We start from the raw sequence: 23,930 nt of genomic DNA, 5'->3' as shown, positions 1-23,930 counted from the left end.
GAAAACAGGTCTTCTGTCCCTCAATTTCCTTCTCAAATGTCATTGAAGGCTTTTATGTACACCAGGGAAAAAACGTTACGCAAGGATTCTTGTACATAATTAATGATAACGTGTCTCCCTGGATCTTGTTACCACGGAAACCACAAATTATGCGACCATGCATGATGAATTTAAAAATGTATTCTCCCCCTCCCACCGTACCCCAATAAACTAATCGAATGGACTTCAATATTCCTACAGAAATTAAAATGCAATACTAGGCCCTATCACAATTTAGATGCCACTTCAAACCATTCTATTGGTAAATTTGGTAAAGATGTTGATTTGAATTTAGATTTGCTGTCCACATTTGATTAAATTGGTTATATTACATATTTGAGCAATACATTTTTTTGTACAGTTAAAACCAAGTATGTATTTGGGATTTCCTTATTTGCTATTAAATCCTGAATAAAGATATCTTAATTAATTCATACAATTATGGTCAACGAATTTATATAAACATTATTTACTATTAAATTGTGCGAATAATGGTATCTCTCAATCCGGTAAAAGTTAGCTTTATTTGCACCAAACCAATCCTTTGAAATCAATTTTCAAGTCCCTGTTTAATCAAACACACAAAACAAAAATTACTTTTCATTTCAAATTGCTATCACACACTGAATCTAAATTGCCAATCTTTATTTCTATTCTTAGCAAGTGCAAGTGAACAGGCAAACGTTTTCAAACACGCAACAGCAGTTTGGAAACATAGCAACGATGGACTAAAAATATTGCAGAAGTTTTCAATTTTTTTTGTTTAATCTTGGATAACACAAGACAATGCGAGCACAGCTTAATAATTAATATGCACACAGTATGCAATGTACGTCAACAGGCTTTTATTTTTATGCCGAGTTGCTTATCTTCCTGTGATATCAACAGATTCTCTGGATGAAACTCAACATGCCGTGCCTTTCTATTTTTAAATTTCAGACTAAAAAGAAAGATCCAGATAACGTTTGCCTATTGTAAAAAAAAACACACGGAAAAGCATCTTTGTCGCAATGAGGTTTTTTTTCTCGATTCTCGATTCACAATACAATAAAAAAAAACGTAAAACAAAATGTGGCATGCTAAAAAGTGGGTTCTCGGTTCTCATACTACCCATAAATGCACACCCTTCCTGCGAGGGACATTCAAACTCATGGCTGACGGCGCCTGACGCTTACATGAAGATGCTACAGGGTTGTGCTCGATTCACAATACAATAAGTCATGCGTACATCACTTGCCCCATACGAAAAAAACCCCGTAAAACAAAATGTGGTTCGCTAAAAAGCGGGTTCTCGGTTCTCATACTACCCGTAAATGCACACCCTTCCTGTAAAGGACATTCAAACTCATGGGCCAAGTTCGCGCAAGGACTATAGTTGACCATAGTTCGACTAACGCTTGCCCGAACTCTGTCTAGTCGACGGTGGTTGACTACGCTAGTCGACCATTTGGAACCAGCCTACTGGGGTTGGTTGCTTCGCTGGTAACCAATAGCCGCGCGCATTCATAACGCTAGGAGAGAGCCAGGATCCAGAAGTTTTGCGACGACATTTTGACCAGCGTTTGACTAGAGACGTTCGCACGTTGCTATTAGTGCGCAGGCGTAAGGTACGTCACAAATCAACCACTAGTCGACTAATGGTCCTTGCCCGAACTTGGCCAAGGCTGACGGCACCTGACACTTACATGAAGATGCTACAGGGTTGTGCTCGATTCACAATACAATAAGTCATGCGCACATCACTTGCCCCATACGGGAAAAAAAACGTAAAACAAAATGTGGCAAGCTCAACAAAAAAGCGGAAATCCGGTAAAAAGCAGAGATTTCACACCCTTGGTGGTGTCATCCCTTCCACTGGGATTTCGAAGGTGGTGACGAAGTTCCTATTACTATTCGTGCACAGATGCAAAAATGATAGCCCACTAAATCTTTATAAAGCTATCAACTGCATGTAAAGGCGTCATGCACGTGCTTCAATTTATCATTTAACCCTCCTATGGAGGGTTAATCCTTAATTGTCCTGCTGTGATGCATGACGTGGTGTTTTTTACACCCAAGGCGCACAATTAGGAGCACAATTGCCACCCGAGGTGTGCATTGTGCATGTAGCTGGGAGTGCCAAGTCTGTTGGATTGGGTAATTAATTACAAAGTTACCATTAGCCACTTCACTGTGCTCCTGTAAGAATACTGTGATTGAAGAAGTTGAAAAAATAAGATGGATACTACACGAGATACGACTTTGTTGCAGAATCGAGTTACGACCTTGTTGCACTGACGTGATGACTTGTGATTGACTTTACATGTACGGTACATGTACATGTATACATGTACACCGGTTCATGTACTACATACATGTACGTGTAAATGTACCCATGGAGGTAGTCATGGACTTGACTGTATTTGTAAAAGTTTAAAATCAAAGAATACATAAGTCATCGGTGGACTGCATTCTGTACATGGATGCACATGAATACCTTTACATGCACGACTGATCAATTGTTTTTCAATTCCAAAGGCCGTTTGTTTAAATATGATGCACACAACAATTAGGCCTACATGCATTGACATGTGCCAGTCATGGAAGACAGCCAAGGCAACGTTTGGCGTGCAATGGTGGAAATTGCTGGAAATTTGCAAATTGGTCATTCTATAAATTCAGGGTCCAGAGTGTGACATTTTTCCTGTTCCTTACCTTGGTAGTTTGTGATTTGCCATTCAAGTACGTGTATAATTAAATACATGTATGACTTCAATGATTTTTTTTTATTTGTCCAGTAGGTTCATGTACATGTAGTTTGCTATTCATAATCACTCTTGGAGAACGACGGAATTACGGATAAAGGATAGTCAAGGGTAAAAGGTAGAAATTGATGGTTTTGGGTGTTTTTCCTCATTTTTCCCATAAAAAAAAGGGTAGGGGCTGTCAGAATAGGGTAGGTAGGGAAAACGGAAGCAGTACTATTTTTTTTTTGGCCTAAAATCACAGATGGAAAGGGAAAAAAACGTGGACCCCCAAATTGATAGAATGACTATCGATGGTGACTACCCCCATCTCCATTTAAAAACCATCAGGAATCAATACATTTTGTATTTGCCCGATCCTTGTGTGCAATCTAATTGACTTGTCCAAATAGCCATCATCATCATCACTATGCGGAATTTCTCAGCAAATCAATTGTGCAGTTTGAACAAAAATAACACAAAAGCTCTTGGCGAGTCATTCCTAATGGCCATGGCCCGTGGATGCTTGAAGCTTATGTCGTCTTCAAGTAGTTTTTTTTTTTTATTTTGATGTCCTGAAAGCGCTGGCAAATTGCTCTTAAGGAGAGTGGGAGAAATATCTTAAAATGCCCAGTATTGCATTTTATTTCTCCTGCTTCTGTATTTTTTTATTTCTTTCTTAAGTGTGCACTCAATTATGGTCACTTTGTGCATAGTAGAAAATCATCCAGATTTGTATTAGAGGACTGTGCCGGGGCATTAGGCACATGTAGGGCGCATTCACTTATTTTATTTCCAAATCAAGAGGAGGAAACGTTGAATGTCTGGTCTGCCATTACCCAATCAACGGTTCAGCTTTGTGCATGATTGAGCTAGTGAGGCAGGCCAACTATGTGCATTAATTTAATTTAGAAGTCTGTCTGATGCAAATTCACATTACCGGTAGGACCATTAGTGATACTGCCTGGGTCTTTCTTCAGTATACCTGACTGATAATAACCAGTTTCAAGGTACACTTCTGTCTGGATATTGCAAAATTTTAGCCTTTTATATTGTCTACAATCTTCAAAAGTCTGAGTCAACGAAATACCACGTTTTACAATTGGGTCATTCTATAAATTTGGGGTCGAAAGTGTGACATTTTCCCCGTCCCTGTTACCTTGGTACTCTGTAATTTGCCATTCAAGCATCATTAAGAATGACTTCAAATGATTGTTTATTTGTTGGGTAGGTAGTTTGCTATTCACAATCACTCTTGGAGGATGACTGCATTAAGGAGTGCATCAGAATTATACAATCATAGATGTCAGATGTAACAGGGACGGGAAAAAAGTGGACCCCAAATTTATAGAATGACCCAATTACAAAGACAATGTGGAGAACCCCCAATTGTTTACATCTGGCACTGAAGCAACTTTTTGCCTTGCCTACATATTGTATATGTACATTGTATATTTTCAGCAGTGAATACAGCCATTGCATTTTGAGCAAATCTGTCAATTTAAGACTGGCAGCGCATAAAACATTTTTGGCAAAACACCTTTTAATATCAGGTCACATGGTAGTTCAAGGCACTATTTTTGAAGAGAAATATGCGCGACTTGACATGTATGACCATGTATGACAAGTGCTCCAATGGCTTGACTTTTGAGGACCAAAATGTTGTACCCAAAAATTCTTTTGCACGATAATTGCACACATAAATGCAAAAGGCTCGCACGAGTCGCGCTCCAGTAGTACACGCGACTCGCGACAAAGCCCTGCAGGTGTGTGTTCACTGAACTAGTTGGCATGCAAACACTTCGCGACACCACTTTGTGATACGACAAGATGAAACCACCATCTTGAATTGCTTCATTACATATTCCTGAGGTCATTAATTACATATTCATTAACAAATGTAAGAAAATCATTATGATTTTTGGTATGAGTTCCATAATAATAATAATAATAATTTGGGAGGCTGAGAAGCAGAATTGGGAAGGACACAGTTACAATGTGGTTGCGCCAAAGGTATGCAAAAATGCACCTTTAACAGCCGCCATACGACCCGTGTCTGATCACGGTGCACAGCCAGATCAAAAGAGTTGATTTTGCGAAGGGAGGAAAAACCAGAGAGCCTGAACAAAAACCCTTGTGGCACGGGAGAGAATCAAGGAACAAGTGTACTCGCATATGGTCCGAGCCGGAATCGAACCCGGGCCACAGTGGTCGAGAGGCGAGCACTTTATGCATCCCACCCATATCACCATGCCACATCCAAACGGGTCTAATAATAAGAACTGTTTTAATGCCATTGATTTTTTTATAACTTGTTGCAGGTGGAGAGTGTGTAACACATAATTGCTTCAAGACATGAGAAAAAATCCTGCAGTTTGATATTTCTGTGCACCACAGGAACTCTAGGTTCACGGTCAGGCGTCATTGGTACGTGTGTACCAGCATTTAGTTGAAATGCATAATTTACATGTAGGTCAAGTGCAAGCTGAGTTTGGTACGGTATTATTAGTACTTTCAAATGTAAGTAAATGTGTAGTGCACAAGTTCACGTGCACGATATGCATTCCCGTCGAGCAGATCTACTAGTACTTGTACAGTAGTACAAATGTACATGTGGCGTAATGCAAACTCCCCTGGTGGTAGTGGAAGAAATATTAGCCAGCTACAGGATGTTTAGAGCAGCGTGGGGCCCATTCCATAGAAATTTGTTTAGTGCAGTGAATATGTGAGGCGTTCTGGCAAAATGAGATGGAACTTGGCACAGGCCGAAGCACTTGGAGAAAAATGAAAAAGAAAGAAAGAAAAAAAGTGAGGTTAATTTGTTTTCAATTTTAAGATTGATTGATATTTGTAATCTTTGTTTGTGATATTTTTCAATTTTAAGATTGATTGATATTTGAAATCTTTGATATGTCTCCTAGGCAAAGTTTACAGAAATAGCATAAAAATCGTGGAGTATGAGTGTATTTTAGGTAAACCAATTGGCATCTTTCATTTTCACGACTACAAAACTCGAATCTTGAAAGGCCTTTTTCTCAGTACTTTACTTTATGAACATGTCGATAAATGCAAACTTTAAACAGCCATGACTTGTCAACGGAATGTCCGATTGAAGTGCAACAAAAACAGTATTGTAAAAAGAGAATTTTAGTGTCTTTCCTATAATACCCACAATTCCTCATTTCAACCTCTGGCCAGTTCTGTCATTTTGCTGGAACGCCGTGCATATTTGCTCAGCAAAAAAAACCCAGGTTCTCAGCCAAGTGTCACTTGAAGCATACTTGTACAGCGTGTGTCAATAAAAATGTAGCAGTCAGTCCAAGAATATTGAAAATACTTGCACTTGCTTTTTGCCAAACTTATAGAGTCTTACATGTATGGTCTTTATCCCATCTCATTTGGACACCCCAGTTTGGAGTTACAACTAATTAAATGGAATGACTTGAATTCCAATTTGGGCCATTTTTCTGGTGTCTAATGAAAGGCATTCACAAACCAAGAAGGGGTTGTGAACAATAAGTACAAATGTACATGTATATAAATGGCCCAAACAGATTTTGACAGTCTTTACAAACTTTGCCATAACTTTTAAACAAAAGGTCCAAATCACACAGAACAAAAATCCTGTCAAGGATCAAGAAACACTCTATCATACCATGGTAATTTTTTTTAGTCAGAAAAAGATTTAGTTTCCTCAGGACAAAATGTTGTTTGACTGCTACATTTTTTTTTTTTTTTTAGACATGCTGTATATTGCTTTTGACTGGTTCTCCGGTCTGCTAGTGGGGTCTAGCCGATGTTCCCCAATGTCTATGTTCCCCAATACCGATGTTCCCCGAAATCATTAGGGTTTGGGTGATAGGGTTAGGGTAAGGGTTAGATAGGGTTTGGGAACATCGGTATTGGGGAACATAGGTATTGGGGAACATAGTTATTGGGGAACATAGGTATTGAGGAACATAGCTACGCACCCCTGCCTGTTTGGCACATGAATTTGTTAAGCGATATTTTCTGCTTAGCTGCTACAGGACACTACACCCGGCCACCTGCTTATCTTGGCCTTTTGGTTCCCACTTATTAGCAGTATAATTTACCAGGTGTGAGTACAACTACTTGGGCAGTACCAATGGGCCAATTCATTAAGAGAACTACCAGTACACTGCATATGCAGACATGCAACTTTTCCTCGGATCAGCTGATTTCCTCTTTTTTTACTTCCCATGTGTGCCACTGAAAATAGAATAACACTGTACAAAGTCTTGGAAAAATTTGCATTTCCTCTTTTTTTGTGATTTCCCAGTTGCATGCCTGCATATGTGACTCCAGCCTGGCGTACCGGTACGTGCCCAGCAGATTCACTCAAATGGAACCGGACTAAAACTACAATACCGTGTACTTGCACTGTGCATGTATTTGTAACGTAATTGTCCTTGTTTCCCTTGATCCCGGAGCACAGGTGAAATAGTGAAGCACCCCATGAAAAGGTCGCTTAGGAGTCGAACGTAGTTTATGTACATGTACAAAGATTATTTTGCAAAGGTGTGTGGACGTTTATCCAGGCTTTCGATTGTGCACACGTCGTACCTGGTTTTTCATGCTTGGCTGCACAGATATACACCGTACCTGTAAGTTTGTCGGGTTTTTCCCCTTCTGTTTTTCCCAGTAATGTGCGGAGTTTAAAGGGAATATACAACATTTGCAAACATCAAAAAACAAAACTACCAAATTATTGTGAAATACCTTACTGGACTGTTAGTGAATGACAGCTTAAAAGCATCCTGTAAAATCGTCGCACCTGGTGTGCTGTCATTTTCAAGAAAAGTGGTGTTGTTGTATCAATTTCTAACGTTGCTCGGCCGACCAGCGTTGGAAAAAAAACTTCTTTTTTTCCCGAATACTGCCCTCATTTTACCATATTTAGTTAGTCCGTATTTTGTTTGGAATCGATTACACACCTTTGAACGGTTATAAGCCAGCTAGACTAGTTCCCTGACCTTACAATTCCCCAACGTCTATAAATTGCTCTGTTTCATCTTATAAGCGGGGTTAGGAAACCAGACTACAGGACCATGATTGTTTTTCTTGGTTTTCCCAACATCTACGAACACAAAACTTCAAACATGTCAGTGTACAACTATAGTTACTATATAAACCCCCAAACCCATCCATTTCTGAAAATTATGGCAAAAGCAAATGTTGTACACATGTATTCCCTTTACTTTGGTGAGTTCTGTTGAGTGACACTTTCAAAATTGGTCTTCAAATTCGAATCAAAGATAAAAATTCAAACAAAAAGTGATCGATAAAAAAAAAACATGAATATTAAAATCAGCCCCAAACTTCAGCAGCAGTAAAAGTGGCGTCATCACAACAATTTCCAGTAATGACGCTTACCGAGCTTATATCCTACCGGTAAGTGTGTATCCCACCGCGCTAATTATTTGATTGATGGAGGGTGCTTGAACACATTGTGAAACATGAACACGCACATGTCGCCAAACCCTCCAGTTATTTTTCACGCTGTGTGCCAGCATGTGTTCAGCAGGATAAATACCTACTTCAGGTCCTGCATTGTGCCTCTCATACTGGCTATTTATTTTTTGATTGACTATCGTTAAAAGACAGAAGAAAAACAATTTAAACCACTTGATGGTTTGCGAACACTAATTTTAATCTGACAAGGGGTTCTTAACCTATTTCTGCATTCGGAAATTCCGGGGAGGACGAGCTTCAATTTGTGGACCAAACCAAGAAAATGAGCTATTGTTGAGTACAGGAACAGGAACAGTAGCCCAAGTAGGGGGAGACACCGCATGCGCCTACTAGTTCGCACACATGTGGTGTGAAGTGCGCAGGATTTTATTCTGAGTGTGTATAAACCACATAGCATCTTCGCGTGAGCGTCAAGCAGCGGCGTAGCCAGGGTTCTCATTCTATGGGGGCGTGTGTGTGTGTGGGGGGGGGGGGACTTCAGGTTTCAATGGAGGGGCGCCCAAAAATTTCAGCCGTGCTGAAAGGTAGACAGGTTTTTTTCACAGAACACCGGCCCTCCGTAAAATCTGGACACCATCTTCCCATGGGGGCACTGTTCAAGACGTATATCGTGAATACATTAGACAATAACTACCATTATTCGCTTTCCTATTGACGTTACAAAAAACAGCCACTCAAGGGGGGAAAAAAAACAGTTATGGCAAATCATATGCACAAAAACGCGGAAAAAAGGGACTTTTTGATCTTTCAGCTAATCATGGTACCGGTAAATCGTATGGCTGTGTTTTTCTCCAGATGCCAAATTTTCAATGGGGGGCGACAAGCCAGAACGGTAATGTGTTTGAAAGTCCCACCAAGCAGCCACCTCCCAACTGTCTCTCTGTAACTGTTGAGGGGGTACTTGTGCAAGGAGTCCGTCCAAAGGCTTCCTAAGAAATCTAGCGCGTTGGACTTCAATCGGAACAGACATTTTCACCCTACATCAAAATGTCAAAATGAATGATACATGCACAATGTACACGGGCAGAGCACGCGCTTGTCACTGCAAATAAATGTAAGGAAAAAAGTCTCATCCTATAAATTTGGAAGACAAAATGTCTCATCGTATGGGATTCTGTCATGTATACATGTATGTATTTCTGGTGGATTTTACCTAGGTAACTAAGTACTGGTCACTTTGGTTAAGTGGTAAAGTGCGGCGTACCGGTACTTGAAAATAACTGTAAAGTACTAAAACACCACCACATTGAAAGCTTCAGATATTGCATCAATCGATCAGTTTTCCAAGAACCCTTAGCGACGTACCACTTCATCATCGTACCCATTGTGAGTCAATTTGATCGTCCAAGGCTATGCACAGACCTCAGATTAAAGGAAAACTGTTCACGGAAGTCGTTAGTCTCTAATACATCTCGTGATAAGCTCACCTGGCTCAGCGATCTGATGGCCGTGCATTTGCTTGTGGGAATCACGTGTGGGACGTGACCCAACGGCACTGGAACTAATGACGTGTTTTCTTTTATTATATTTTCTCAAAACTGAACGATTGATGTGACACCCATAATTTCTGTTCAGAGAATATTAGCACTAATGCAATTTTTATAAAGAGGCCTACAAGTACCGGTACATGTACATGTATACGTGTAAGAAAGAAAATGAGATTCTGGTTTTTTTTCAATAGTACTTTTTTAGAAAATTAAATTTGTACAGTGTTTATACCCGTAGATTTCTTTTTTTAAGTCACAATGATGAGCAGTTACTTCTTGGAAAATTGATCGTAAGACAAAATCATCAACTTTTTTTTGCACTATAAATAACCTGTTTTACAAATTAATTTCTACAGTGCTACATGTAAATTTACTTTACATGCAATTAGGAGCAGTTCTTCGAAATTTGATCGTGAGACACGACATCAAATCATTGACCTCTTTTACACTAATGCAGGCTCAGTCTTTTTTCTTTTTTATTAAGTTTCATTTGGGACAATTCTTTTTAGTAAAATTTAGCCCAAAGAGTAAAGTTAAAGATAGGGATTAAAATTAGTATTATAGTGGCACGTTAAATTAAAATGAACACAATGTGCCAAAAAAGATTGTTAGCCGTAGCAGTAATTTGCACTTTTGACATCAAATATTCGGAATAATTGTACATAAAATGTGGAGCCAAAAGGGATACTTTTGTAGGCAAATGTTTGCAGCTACGCGATTTCGCGCACCGATCTGACGAATAACAGTTACCGCGCGCGCGTGTGCATCATGTGCCTCACACCAACACTTGTGTGCGCTTCGCCGAATTAAAAAAACGAACAAATAACGGAAATTTCCAACGGTGCGGCTTTAGACGCATCGTTAGAAAGGCCTTCTTTCGTTGATTTCTTCAAAATGACTGCATGCCAGACAGAATAATTTCACAGGGAGTTTAGTCCCCATACTATCTTTCAACCAGTATGTTTTCAATTACTTTTTGGATAGCTGCAAATGATGGACTGCAGCTTTTACCTTTAATACACGGGCCCATACATACATGTTTGCAATTGCATTGTGCGTGCTGTCGATAATTTCCCATTGTCTTCACTATCTGATTGAATAGACAGTGTCTTTAATAACGCGTCACTGAGTCTATACTGCAGTGTTGTAATAGCACAAGACATATCGGGGGAGGAGGCATTAGAAGCTAAAATGTCAAGGAAAAAGGGCTCGCCAAGGGACTTGTATCGGCATTAGAAGAGTCAATCAATGAAGCAATTACTCAGCTTGGCTATGCGTGCATATGTACACTGTGATGTGTGGACAGGCGTGTGTATTTGCATTGTATATGCACTTTCATACTTTTTTGAATATCTTTGCAAAGCACAATACAGGGTAATATAATTTTGATAGGCAGGGTTGAGTTACATGTACATGTGCATTGTAACTATAAAATGGGAGGTTTTTATTTTTGTATTTTTTAATTAAATTTTTAAACCTTAAATTTTAGAAACTCTCCTAGAAATTAGGACATGTCTACCAGAGATATTGACATACATACATTTCGTAATTAATTAATTATGTGTACATGTACATGAAAGTACATACTTTGGCATCTTACTTCAGAAAAAAATTGAATTGGCGTTTTGAAAACTTTATACAAATGTCTCAAAGTGCTGTGGCACAAAAGTGCAGTAAAGATCTCCTGTGTTCAGGAGATATGGCTTGTTCATCAGGTCATATAGTTTTTATAGGCCAAAGGGGTTGAAAATTTGGTATGTGTCCAATGTACGCTGCACCATGCTATCACTTTTGTTGCAAGCTCACCGTTTTTTAATGGACCAGCATGCATTGTGTATCCGTGGGTGCAGCGAAAACGTGTACAATGCACCGGTACATGTAACATTAACTTTGGTAACGAAATTTGAGGAGATTACATTTGGTTTTCTCATCAGTATCGATGTATTCTGTGCGTGTTAATTGCACAGTACGAGAAGTAGTCACATTAAACTTATTTAGTTAACATAGATTGAGTAAGGTTTAAAACCATGCACTGTAATGTATATTTTTCTCAATAGAGGAATGGGTGGTTGGTCTTGTTGAATAAGGTTTAAAGATATAGTCCGTCATTTGTAATTTGTGCATTTTGTTCGTTTGAAGCAACAAAAGTGTTCAAAATCTAATGAAGGATACTGAACAACTAACCTGATGAAGTTTCAGTTAAGCTTCAGCTGTATATTCTGAGAAAAACAGCATTCTATGATCTCAATTTCAAATCAAAAGTTGCTGAATCATGTTTTGAATTGTTTTGAATTGCAGCTATACGCGATGTCGCGCACTGATCCGAAGAATTATAGCAACCGCGCGCGCCTGTGCGTCGTGCCAGTGCTTGCGCGCGCTGCGCCGAATAACAAAACGAACTACTAATTTAAATTTTCCTATGGTGCGTCTTAAGACGCACCTTTGGAAAGGCCTTCTTTCGTTGATTACTTCAAAATGATAGCTTGCCAGAAAGATTAATTTCACAGGGAGTTTAGTCCACTTACTATCTTTCAACCAAGTATGTTTTTTAACAATGATACGCCAGTTACTTTTTCGGATGGCTGCAAATGATGGACTATAGCTTTAAAGATCCAAATGTTTTGATTTCTAGTTTGTTGCCAGAAGACATATCCTGAAAGGGAGGAAGCCATTTGTAATCAGCATTGAAGTGAACGTCTTCTGATCGTTTGCGTCGCTGCTGCATTAAACAACAAGTAAATGCATTTTGACTTTTTCTCTTGTTGATTCTGTAATCTGTAATCGTTTTTCCCTGTGTTATTTTTCCACCCCGTAGGATACTGATTGTCTTGAGCTGACCAGCCTTCGCGATACAAGATACGGCAAATATGCAAATGTTCCCAAGGTAAGAACACACACTCAAGTTGAGTTTTCTATCTCAAGTTTTTCTTTGCTCCTTTTTTTAAGTGCGTGCTCACATGCGGTCTTGCAGTCTATAATTTCTTAAATTGGACATCTGAAATAACAACCTGTGCAGATGTGGCGGATGTATTAGTTCTTAATGCACAGTATCCATTTACAGAAAACCGTTGTCCATACAACAGTTGCTTTTTTTCCCAGTTGGTGATCCTGGGTGTTGCAGGATGTAGAAACGGTGGCCACAGAAATGCACAAATGAGATGGGTCAGTCTATATTTTGGTTCCAAGTGGTGACTTTTTTTCCTGTCACTGTTACTAATTAACTAATTTGCCAACTAATTCATTCAAGTGTCATTAATTTGCCATTCAAGTGTCATTAAAAATTACTTCAAATTATATTGTATTTGTTGAGTGTATAAAGGTCGTTCCCCCCCCCCCACATAATCACTCTTGGTGGAAGAATACAAGGAGTGTGCCAGAAACTCGTAGATGTCAGATGTAACAGAGATAGGACAAAAAAATGGACCCCACATTTTATAAAATGACCCAGATTTGAGAAGAACAGGAAGAAGTAAGTTTATTTCGTTGTCGTGATTCGTAACCGATACTCGTGAATTTCAATTAACAAAAATTTCAATAAATTAATTTGACTCACCCACCCACATTTTCGAACAAAAATCGAAATTTAAAAACATCGAAAATTTTGAATGGCCCCTTTAGGTCTGTACATAAACATCCTTGTTCTGTGCTGAAAATGTACATGTACATGTACACGGATATGTCATGTACATGTATTGATACAGGAACAAGTACAATGTATACATGTAGATATATGTCTTGCATATATGCACATGTACAATGTATGTCGGGCAGTCTGCCAAGAACTCTTCAATTGAGTATTTCTACAGTGTGTTTGGTGAGAAACCCCTTGAGAGAAGCACAGTATCAATTGGAGTGTTTGGGGAGGTATCCAATTTTTCCCTAAATTGGAAACTGTGAATGTACACGTCCAACTTCTGCATGGAAATTACTTGTGTATTTTGTAAATTTATGTCAGAAATGGAGCAGGCTTTTTGAAGACAAAAAAAAGACCCATTACAAAATATGTACAAGATGTCCCAAGATTCCACCGTGCTTTGAAAGGTGTGGAGAACAACTCTTTGCATGACCGGCACACTCTCGCAAAAAGTGGTTCAGCCAGCTTTCTATACAAAAACCTCATTGGCTCGGGGTTTTGTGCGTAAACCATATCAGTCAGCCGATTACGCTCAATTGACTTTGGCCAAACCGCAAGTCCCATCATAAAGAATATGTTAACGGGACCATTTTTTCCAAGAGTGTGTCTCTAATGGGCTTTTAAAAAGAACTTTTGCAAATGGGAAAGACACTTTGGAAACATCCAATCAGTTTGGATATTATGCTTCATGAATTTCTGAATAAACGAGCACATTTTTAAACAGTATTTAATTACTATTATTTTTCGGTGTGGTAGTGGTGGGGGGGGGGGATGGCTAGACAGAAGATATATCAGAATGGTGCAATAAGACCGACGGCGGGCGCAATAATTTTGATTAGGGTTTCAAAAAAATTTTCGCGAGTCGTTTGCATAAAAAGTGACCCCACAATATTTTGTAAAAAACGAGACCGTCTAGTTTAAAAATCGGTGGAATCGTGCGAATATAGCCGAGGATCATCTCCCTAGCTTTTGGGCTATTATCTAAGAGCAGATTTGATAAAATTAGGGTCCAAAAATGGGTCATATTTGCACGAAAAAATGTAGGGATGCCATTGGTAAATTTGGCAGTATGCAGGCTCAGCATTACCGGCACACTCTCGCAAAAAGTGGTTCGGCCAGCTTTCTATACAAAAACCTCATTGGCTCGGGGTTTTGTGCGTAAACCTTATCAGTCAGCCGATCACGCTCAATTGACTTCGGCCAAACCGCAAGTCCCATCATAAAGAATAAGTTAACGGGACCATTTTTTCCAAGAGTGTGTCTCTAATGGTTACCATTGTTCAGTAAAAAGATTCTAACTTAATTTATTCGTGATTACCAACATGTGTTGGTCTTAAGGCAGATGCGTGTCTCGGTCTCGGCTAAATTTTCTTATTTTTCGAGATCTAATTGAGGTAACTGAGGAATATAGTGACAATTGTCCTAATACATGATGTACTGTAGTGTTTGATTGTTCTATCACAGTCTGGTTTCGGCCTCAGATTCTAAAACCAGCTTTTTGTAGTTGCTGACTGTGTCATGTACTTATAGTTCAGATCTTGTGTGTCCATTTGGATGTACCATTATCAGCTTTCAACACAAACAGCACCAACAGTCCCCCCCCCTCCACCATAGCAAAAAAAGGTCTATTGTCTCCAGGGGAAATGAAGATCATAAATTTACAAGTGTCAATTTTGCCATGATATCCACTATTTCCTGTAAAATCCCTGTCCCACACCAGCAGCAGAAAGGAAGGAAATTACGGGTCCCATTCAGCTGGCTGCCACATTTGATCACTTCGTGGACCATAACACCGTTCTGGCCATTTCCCTGTCTGTTTGTGGTAGTTGCTGTTAATACACATGCACAGTCCAACCCTCTTTCTTGTATCCTAGGTTCGTTGAAAGCCTGACACTAATGCAACATCCACATCAGAGTAGATGCTGCAGGGATAATCCCCGTCCATAATTCAGTTGGCCTTGATACAGGAGGAAACCCGCAACTTAACTGTACGAGCTTTGCGCCAACTTGGACCAAACTCCACACAGCTCACTATGAATCGAAAAAAATATATGCCCTTCTGTATTAAATATCTTCTTGTTGGGGATAAAATTCCCCAAATTCAAGATAAGGGGAGAATAATTTTTAAAAGTCGCAAATAAGTGGCGGTAAAATACAAATTGCATGTTTGCTTAAGGACTACAGAAGCCAGTTTCCAAAAGAGTACGGAATTTTTAACCAGTTCACGCCGGGATTATTTTGACAAAAACGAAACTACTTGTAGGCACGGGATTACTTTTCACTCGACCTCAAGCCCGGTGTCGTGCCAAAAACCGTCCGGTGCCAAATAGTGTCCGCTGAGCATGCGCAGTAGGCGCCAGACACTATTTGGCATGTAATACATGCCAAATATAGTGTCCGGTGCCAAATACTAGTGTCCGGTGTCACGGTCTCACTTCTCCGGCGTGCTAGCTTCTCCGTGTGGATTCGGCGGACATTCGATCGAGCGAGAACAGGGGCGCAGTATTAAGCTGGAAAAATCGGACAGTATTTTGCAGGAAAAATCGGACAGTATTTTCCAAGGGGGAATCAGACAATATTTGGCAGGGCGGGGAATCGGACAGTATTTGTTGGCAGGAAAAATCGGACAATATTCAGTGGCGGGGGAATCGGACAATATTTGGCAGGGGGAATCTGACAGTATTTAGCAGGAAAAAATCAGACATTGTTTTGGCAGGGAAATCGGACACTATTTGGCAGGGGGAATCGGACACTGTTTAGCAGGAAAAATCGGACAGTATTTGGCAGGAAAAATCGGACAGTATTTGGCAGGAAAAATTGGACAGTATTTGGCAGGGGGGAATCGGACATTATTTGGCAGGAAGAATCGGACAGTTTGGCAGGAAAAATCGGACAATATTTGGCAGAAAAAATTGGACCGTATTAGGTGGGAGAAACCGTAAAATATAACGTTGGTTATAATGCTACACACAGCACAGTACTACTACACACACTTCACTAGGCGTTAGGCCTACGTATGTACTGCTCGCCAAACAGGTGAACTGACGCGAAAAAAACACACAAACATTTTGCACAAATAATGTTAAACTATTAGGGAAACCAAGTCAAATAGTTATCACAGATAACAAGGAAAACGTTAACAGATTGTAAAAAGCAAATTCAGGTGAAAAGAGATCTTTTCTACACGATGTATTGACAGCTCGACAAGGCACGAAATAGGATGCCCAAGTGCGGACACTATTTGGCAATTGGCAAGCGTCCGTAAACAATGTGACGTCATAGACGCATGACCAATCAGATCGCATTATGCCCATTAGCGGACACTATTTGGCACCGGACGGTTTTTGGCACGACACCGGCGGGTTGAAGCCATCCCCCTCGGGCAGCGCACTCACACACTCATGCACGTTGTGTATTTGCCTGCAATCAGGGACCCCCTATTGTCCCTCTTTTGTTTGTACTAATTGTTAAAAAAATATGTTTTGTACACTAATCTAAATTGGGGACCTTCGGGAATTGGGGACCCTATTGTCCTCTATTGTTCAACGTCCCCTATTGAATGCAGAAACAAACTCACATCCTCCAAAGGAATTCATCATCAGATGTTGTCATCCCAGACTCCGACTTAATTAGTTGTCTTAATTATCTGAAGGATTCTAGGCATCTGCACATTGTAATACCTTGAAGCTTTTGAGAGTCCTTGCCTACGGTGCCAAAATTGGCAATGTGGACATACATGTACATAACCAGACATCTACGTGTGCGTGTAATTCAACAACTGCGTCAGGACTATCTTATCACAAATACATGCACATCCAGCCCAGACTGACTCTAGACGCGAGAGATAATTGCAAGTGGAGAAATAATTCTCCCCCTAATAGACAGATAACTCCGGTCTGCCACTAGCGGCTGTCAGTCAAGAAGAAAGTACACACCAAATTGAATTGATTTTTTCATCCAAGCGGTAATGATGATACGTGCGCAATAATCGTCTCATGGTGTACAAATGAAATGGGCAGAGGAGACATTTCCCCTGAAACATGTGGTGTACTTTTCTCTAGCCAACAGAGTACATTAAACTGTGAGAATTTATGTTCATGAATGCAATAATTTTGCCGTCGAAGTTACTACTAGACTTTTTTTAAGACGGCGATTGTCCCTTTATAAAAGTAGAATTATTATGTTGAGAAAGGGATGGAATGGGCAATAAGAACTCACACCCAACCTACCGGTATCAATGCAATAATTCATGAAGCCCAAAGTGAAAAGAAAGAAAAAAAATTATGCACACTGAATAATTATAATCCATTTTTACTCACTTACTTTGACTGTGAGACGATCATTTTGTTTACAATAACACATTGATTCAATTTTCCTCCTTTTTTCAGATACTGAGTTAATGATATTTATGAAAGTTCAACTTGCAGAACAACATATTAAACAGTCACGAAACCAACCCTGGAAATGCATCCCATCAGATGTTTAAGAGTCTTATTACGTTTTGCACAAATCCACTAGGTCTATGAATTGTTTTACGGTTGTCTCCTTGTTCCTTTTATTATCCCCAACGTCATTTTGCTGATTTACATTTTGGGGCTGATTTTACTTTTTTCATTTTACAAAGTAAATTAATTTCCAGGAAAGACAAAATGGAAAACACTGCCCGCAGGAGTATGTCGTGTCTGCATCATAAATATATTCTTGAAATCCAATCGGTTGCCAGGTTACATTTGAGGATTTGCCAGCGAACAGAGCCGGTCTAACACAATGCGAAAAAAACAGACATGAACATAAGCAAGCAGTATGTAGCTTCATGTTTAGCAGGGGGAAAATATGACCAGCTCCATCTAGAATCAAAGTTGTTGAGCTACCGTAAGCAGTCTTAAGTTGCATAAACTGTTGTAGCATTTTGCACAGATGTCACAGATGTAATTCCTTCATTTGATTGCAGATTTATGGTGTGAAAATTAGTGGATGTCAATAAGGGACTTAAAATTTAACGTTGTACCATATTTTTGTGAATGCCATTTTTAGGTCCGATTTACTAACTACCGGTAGCTGTGTTTTTAAACACAGAGAATCCTCTTTAAAATGTCTACTTTTAGTTCTCTGTTGTTTTGGGAACGTTTGTTTCATAGACATTTTTGCGGTATTTGCAGAAATGGCTGAGCCATGCATACATGTATATCTTTTTCTATAATGAAAGAACTTCATTTAAAGTTATTCAGAACTTAAATTTTCAGACTTTCCGGAGTGCTACACTATAATGATTAGTATCCATATGTACCATGATTTTGATATTTTCATCTCCGTGTGTCTTTTGATTGGTCAGGATGGCAAATTACGAGAGACGTGTGTCATGGGATCTCCGGACACCCCCTTGGAAGATAAAACTCTGACCATCGTCCACGGCTCGGACATGGTCAACAACAACACGCTCAACTTCTGCTCCAACAGTGAGAAGCTCACACAGGTACGTAGGCACACTGCAGACTGCAGACCTAATCTTTAATATGTATATGAGGGTAGGTATAACATCCTCAAAGCTTCTGCCGTTGTCATGGTTATTATACACTTCGAAGATTCTGCCTGCCCCTTGGTACGCGGAATTTTTTTTTTTGGGTTGAGAATTTCTGGCGAGTGCTTATGCGCACTCGGAAAGGAAGCCTTACTGTTAAATTTTTTTTTCTTCAGAACCCATCATTCAGTTTAAAGGGAAAATACAACATTTGCAAACATCAAAAAATAAAACTACCAAATCATTTTGAAATACCTTGCTGGACTGTTACTCAATGATGGTGTAAAGCATCCTGAAAAATCATGGCACTTGGTATACTGTCATTTTCAAGAAAAGTGGTATTTTTGTATCAATTTCCAACGCTGATCGGCCGACCAGCGTTGGAAAAAAACTGGCTTTTTAAAAAAAACTGGCCCCAATTTACCATCGCACTTGTTTGCAATCGATTACACACCTATGAACGGGTGCAAGCCAGCTAGACTGGTTCCCTGACCTTACAATTCCCCAATGTACATGTATGTTAACTGCTCTGTTTCTTCTTAAATGGAGTCAGGGAACCAGACTACAGGAAAATGATTGTTTTTCTTGGTTTTTATAGCATTTTTGAACCAAAAAACTCAAAAAAGTAAGTGTAACTATATTTGCTATATATTTCCAACCCCCCCAATTCCATCCATTTCTGGAAATTACAGCAAAAGCAAATGATGTATATTCCCTTTAACTGAATAACCAACACAATTGATCAATCGAATACTTGAACAAGCTCGAAATGATCTCGGAAGCTGCGGTCAGTTGGTACATGGAGCGTTATGTAGCATGTGGAACACCCAATTTGTGTGCAGCACAGTGCCAGCCCAGATGTGAAATGAGTGCCCTCGATAGAAGTGTTTGCAGTGCAAACGTCTGGTTTTTGACTCCAGTGACCCAATTTTCCACGGCTGCAATAATTTGGTAGCTGGTCAGTGGAGACCTCTGAACCTGTCGTAATTCAGGGCCATGAACCCGAGACACCTGTTGTTGCGAGGTCCTACAGGACAAGGTGATTGATTGCCATAAAAGGCATGTGCTGACGTTTGTTACTAACCAACCAACTAATGGAGAGACATGATGGTGTTTCTTGAGCTGCTTTCTGCAGCTAAAAATATGTGCTTGCTTACATGAACTCCATTGACTATGATTTGTGTATTAGGAAGCATTTAAATGTTTAAATTGAGTTGACCCTTTATCGGAGGTCAAAAGGACAATGATGCACTACCTTTTTACACCGGCGAAGGGCAAAACCCAATTTAAAATTAACATGTTAGGAGGTCGTGGGTTCGAGTCCCACCCGAGTATAAGCTTGTTGTGAATATTTTCTCTGAAGCCCTCGGATAACACTGAGTATACAGTGTTTACGAAAATACATGTATGTCGGCGAAGGGCAAAACCCAATATAAAATTTACATCTTCCCGACTCAAATTCCATCTTGTAAGATGCACGAGCTGTTCTCAGACCATATTAGAGTGAGATTCATACAGTGTTCAGACTATAAGGCATGGACTGTGAATCCAAGGCAATTTATATCCTAGTCACTAGAGATATTATCTTATCCCGCAAGGAGCCATCCCTGGGATGTTATCAGCTCTTGACTTCTGTCAAGTGTACGTATCATGACGTGCGGGAGAAAAAGTGAAAGCATTGGTTTATCGGTAATTGAGGCAGAAACAAGAAATGGCCAACGGACAGTGGGACCTTTGCCATTTGTACATTTGTACAGCATTGGAAAATGTCCCTCCAAGTTGCTTTTTGACTCACTGCATTCGATACACATTCACTAGAATGAATGAAGGGTGAGTTACATTACACCAACCCCAATGTCAGATCTGTATTTCTCGTTTCAAGTCTGTCAGTTTATATCTTTTGTCTACTTTGAGAAAAAGAAGAAAGAATTTACAAATACAGACAGGGCACTGATTCACATTAACAGCTTGCAATGAGGTTTAAGTTTCTATTTCCAACTTTTATGATTTTATTGCATCATTACAAATCCCTGGTTTGAAAGCTAGTCTTTCTTGTGTTTTTAGTTTGACAAGATAATATTAGATACATACTTGCACACAAAATTTAGCACTGCATAATGTTTGATCTCATCAGTCTATTACCACCTGTACTACATTGTAAATATTACTGTGTGTTTATTCACTGATAAATCCATGAATATTCAGTTCCTTGGACAGTTTTTGGCACTACAGGGAATAATAGGCGGGACCTTGGTTTGGGACATTGGGACTGGTATTTTTTTTTCTTTCGAACTGGCAAGTGCAGGAAATATTTTGAATAGATAAAAAAAACACAGTCGGAATTATTTCTTTCACAACTGTATTCAGACTTTTCAGCTGTTTCATTAAGCCAAGTAAGAAAATACACCAAGTTCTCATTGCCGGCAAATTTTCCTGCCTGCCTCCTTTTTTTCCCCCCCCCTCCTTTTTGAGTGGTCGGGTACAACCCGACCACTCTTTGGAGTTGTTCCGATTAATCTTTCTTTTTTTCTTCTTTTTTTTTCGTACAGCACGTTTCCGCAGTTTTTTTTCCTAAACGGTTTATGATAGGAACTTGTAACTTTCAATATATATCGACCCTCATCCTAAGTGAGGTTGTAGACAATGCCGTGAGAAATATTTTGTGTTGCCGGACACAAAACCGCTTGACCTTTACTTCCGGTGTTACCTGAAGTGCAAAAAAAACTGAATATACATGTAACTCAAAAGCGGAAGCATTTTACTACAGACATATATTATGAAAGTGTTTAGTGAGGAAAGCCAGACACTAAAAACAGTGTGATGACGTCTTCATTCGAAAGGGCGCCCCCTAGCGACACATAAAATAGTGTTTCTTTTCTTTAATTTTAAAACCATAGATTTAAATTTTACCAAATCGCCCCTTGATATTCTTTGATTAACCACAGATAACTTGGCAAGGCTTCAAATTCATGACGTCATCAGACCGGAAGTTACTTCTATGAGAATTTGCCAACGATCATATTGTAAAAATTTAATTTTATCATTTGATCCATTTCATATATCTTATCCCAAATAACAATACCATTACAATGTTCACCTTTTGCTTCCAAATACTGTGACGTCATCAAACCGGAAGTTTGGTGTTATGAATACATACACTTATATTTTCCAAATGTTCATCCGTTCAATAACTTCCCAATGAACATCCACTCCGAACTAAATCAGTATTCACTTCCCGTTTTTGACTATTAAATGACGTTATCAAGCCAGAAATAACTTGTATGTGATGTACATTGAATGTTTACTGAAATTTATCAAAGCGTTCAAGATGTATTTTTTAAACAAAATAATTGATTGTCCTGAAAAGGATTTAATTTCGTGATCCTTTGTTCTTACATAAAAATATTCATTACTTAACTGGACAGTGTTCATAAAATAGTTGTCTACCCAACCGCTCTGCGTTTGTAACAACAAACGCGAATCTCTATTTTTTTTTTTAATTCATACATTTGCAATATATTGCAAATTTTGTCAATATATTGTCTTTCTACTAGCTTCCAACAAAATTGTAGCTATGTAGAAAGAGTGCATAACGGCTCCTTTGGACACCATTTTCAGGGTTCGACCTTAACTTTTTTTTCACTAGCCAGCCAGGCCACTGAAACAGACTCTTAGCTAGTCCGTGGGCATATCCTCTAGCCTGCATGTTTTTCTTTCAGTGTCTCATAAACAACAATGTGCATAAAGTATCCTGAGGCAATCTTGTCAGTGTTTTTAAAAAACAGATCTAATAATTTAACCCCCTATAAACAGTTATTAGACACAAATTGATAACAGGTTTGCTTTCTGAATTTAATGATTAATTTCTTCCTGTCCTTTCATCTTTGCCGTATCTTAATAATTTTTGACTCGCCGGCCGGGCTATTTAAGGAATAGTTTGACTTGTCTGCAACTGTAGCATTTGGGCTACCACTAAAGTCAAAAACTGATTAATACAAAAGAGTCAAGAAAATGGAGGAGTCTATCCGCCTTCTTGGAAAGTCCACTATCTTGGGGGAAATAGGGGGTGCCTCCTTACGTTTTTTTTAGAAAAGCTCGGATGAGAAACCAAATTTGTTTTTACATGGCCTTAGTACAGGTATATGTCGTCGCAGCGTTAGGAAAGACCATGCAGTTGAGTACAGTTTTAAGGTTTCACTTTTGGATGGCAAGTCAGTCATTGACGTGCCTCTTGACATTTTGTTCAATTACTAGTTTACGTCAAATTGATTACTCTTCAAATAATTAACCATTTCCCAACTTGTGTTGCAAACGAAAATGAAACAGAAATTCAGTACGTGTACTCGATAGAAACGAAGTAGTGTGTTCATGTGTGCAATCAGCTGATATGTATGTTTGTCATTGGTCTGAACAACATATCATTAGCACTTAAATAACGCTCCAGGGTTCAGACTTCCATTAAGATTACAAGAAAATATTTTCAGGGCAATAAATTTTGACTTTGCCCTACTCATGAGAGCCATTAGAGGCGGGATGTACCTGTACTGCCTGTGCGTGCACTGTTTCACGCTAATGAATGAAGCAAAGTGCACTGATCAATTTCCAGCTGAATGTACAACATGTCCATGAACCCAAAGCATGTTCACAAGAAATGCACCTATACAAACTCAGGTCCATGATTGAAATGGCTGTGTTTTAATCTGTCCGTTACAGATATTTATGTGTAACTTTTTTGTAGCTGATGAGGGAGGGTCCTTTATAATGAATTGATTTCTTATGTGATTCTCTCTTGAAAATTTGGATTGATGTGTATGTACATTGTATTGCATGTAATTGCGTAGATTGTGTGCTTTCCAGCTAAAAAAAACCCGTAATTTTCCATCTGTGTTACATGCAATCCATGTTTCTACCTGTACATGTGCAGGCCTGCCAACTCGCACGCATTGAGCGTGAGACTCACGCATTTCAGGTTATTCTCACGCCCACAGGGGATTTCTCACTCTAATAAATCAGTGACTCCAAACTCGAAAATGATG

At 39.3% G+C, this 23,930-nt stretch overlaps 1 protein-coding gene across 14 annotated transcripts in view; it reads left to right on the top strand.

The window, feature by feature from the left end:
* LOC119740218 (1-phosphatidylinositol 4,5-bisphosphate phosphodiesterase beta-1-like) overlaps positions 1 to 23,930 on the top strand; it is a 116,208-nt gene that overhangs the window by 15,843 nt on the left and 76,435 nt on the right. For all 14 annotated transcript variants that reach the window (XM_038215439.1, XM_038215440.1, XM_038215438.1 and 11 more), the window contains exons 3-4: positions 12,558 to 12,626; positions 18,709 to 18,849. In XM_038215439.1, coding sequence (XP_038071367.1) covers positions 12,558 to 12,626; positions 18,709 to 18,849 — 210 coding nt within the window. The remainder of the gene's footprint in view (positions 1 to 12,557; positions 12,627 to 18,708; positions 18,850 to 23,930) is intronic.

This window comes from Patiria miniata, unplaced genomic scaffold (assembly GCF_015706575.1).
Source record: "Patiria miniata isolate m_02_andy unplaced genomic scaffold, ASM1570657v1 HiC_scaffold_5, whole genome shotgun sequence".
NCBI classification, from domain to species: Eukaryota; Metazoa; Echinodermata; class Asteroidea; order Valvatida; family Asterinidae; genus Patiria; species Patiria miniata.
The sequence above is the reverse complement of the archived record's forward strand: the minus strand, read 5'-3'. Positions and strand labels throughout refer to the sequence as shown.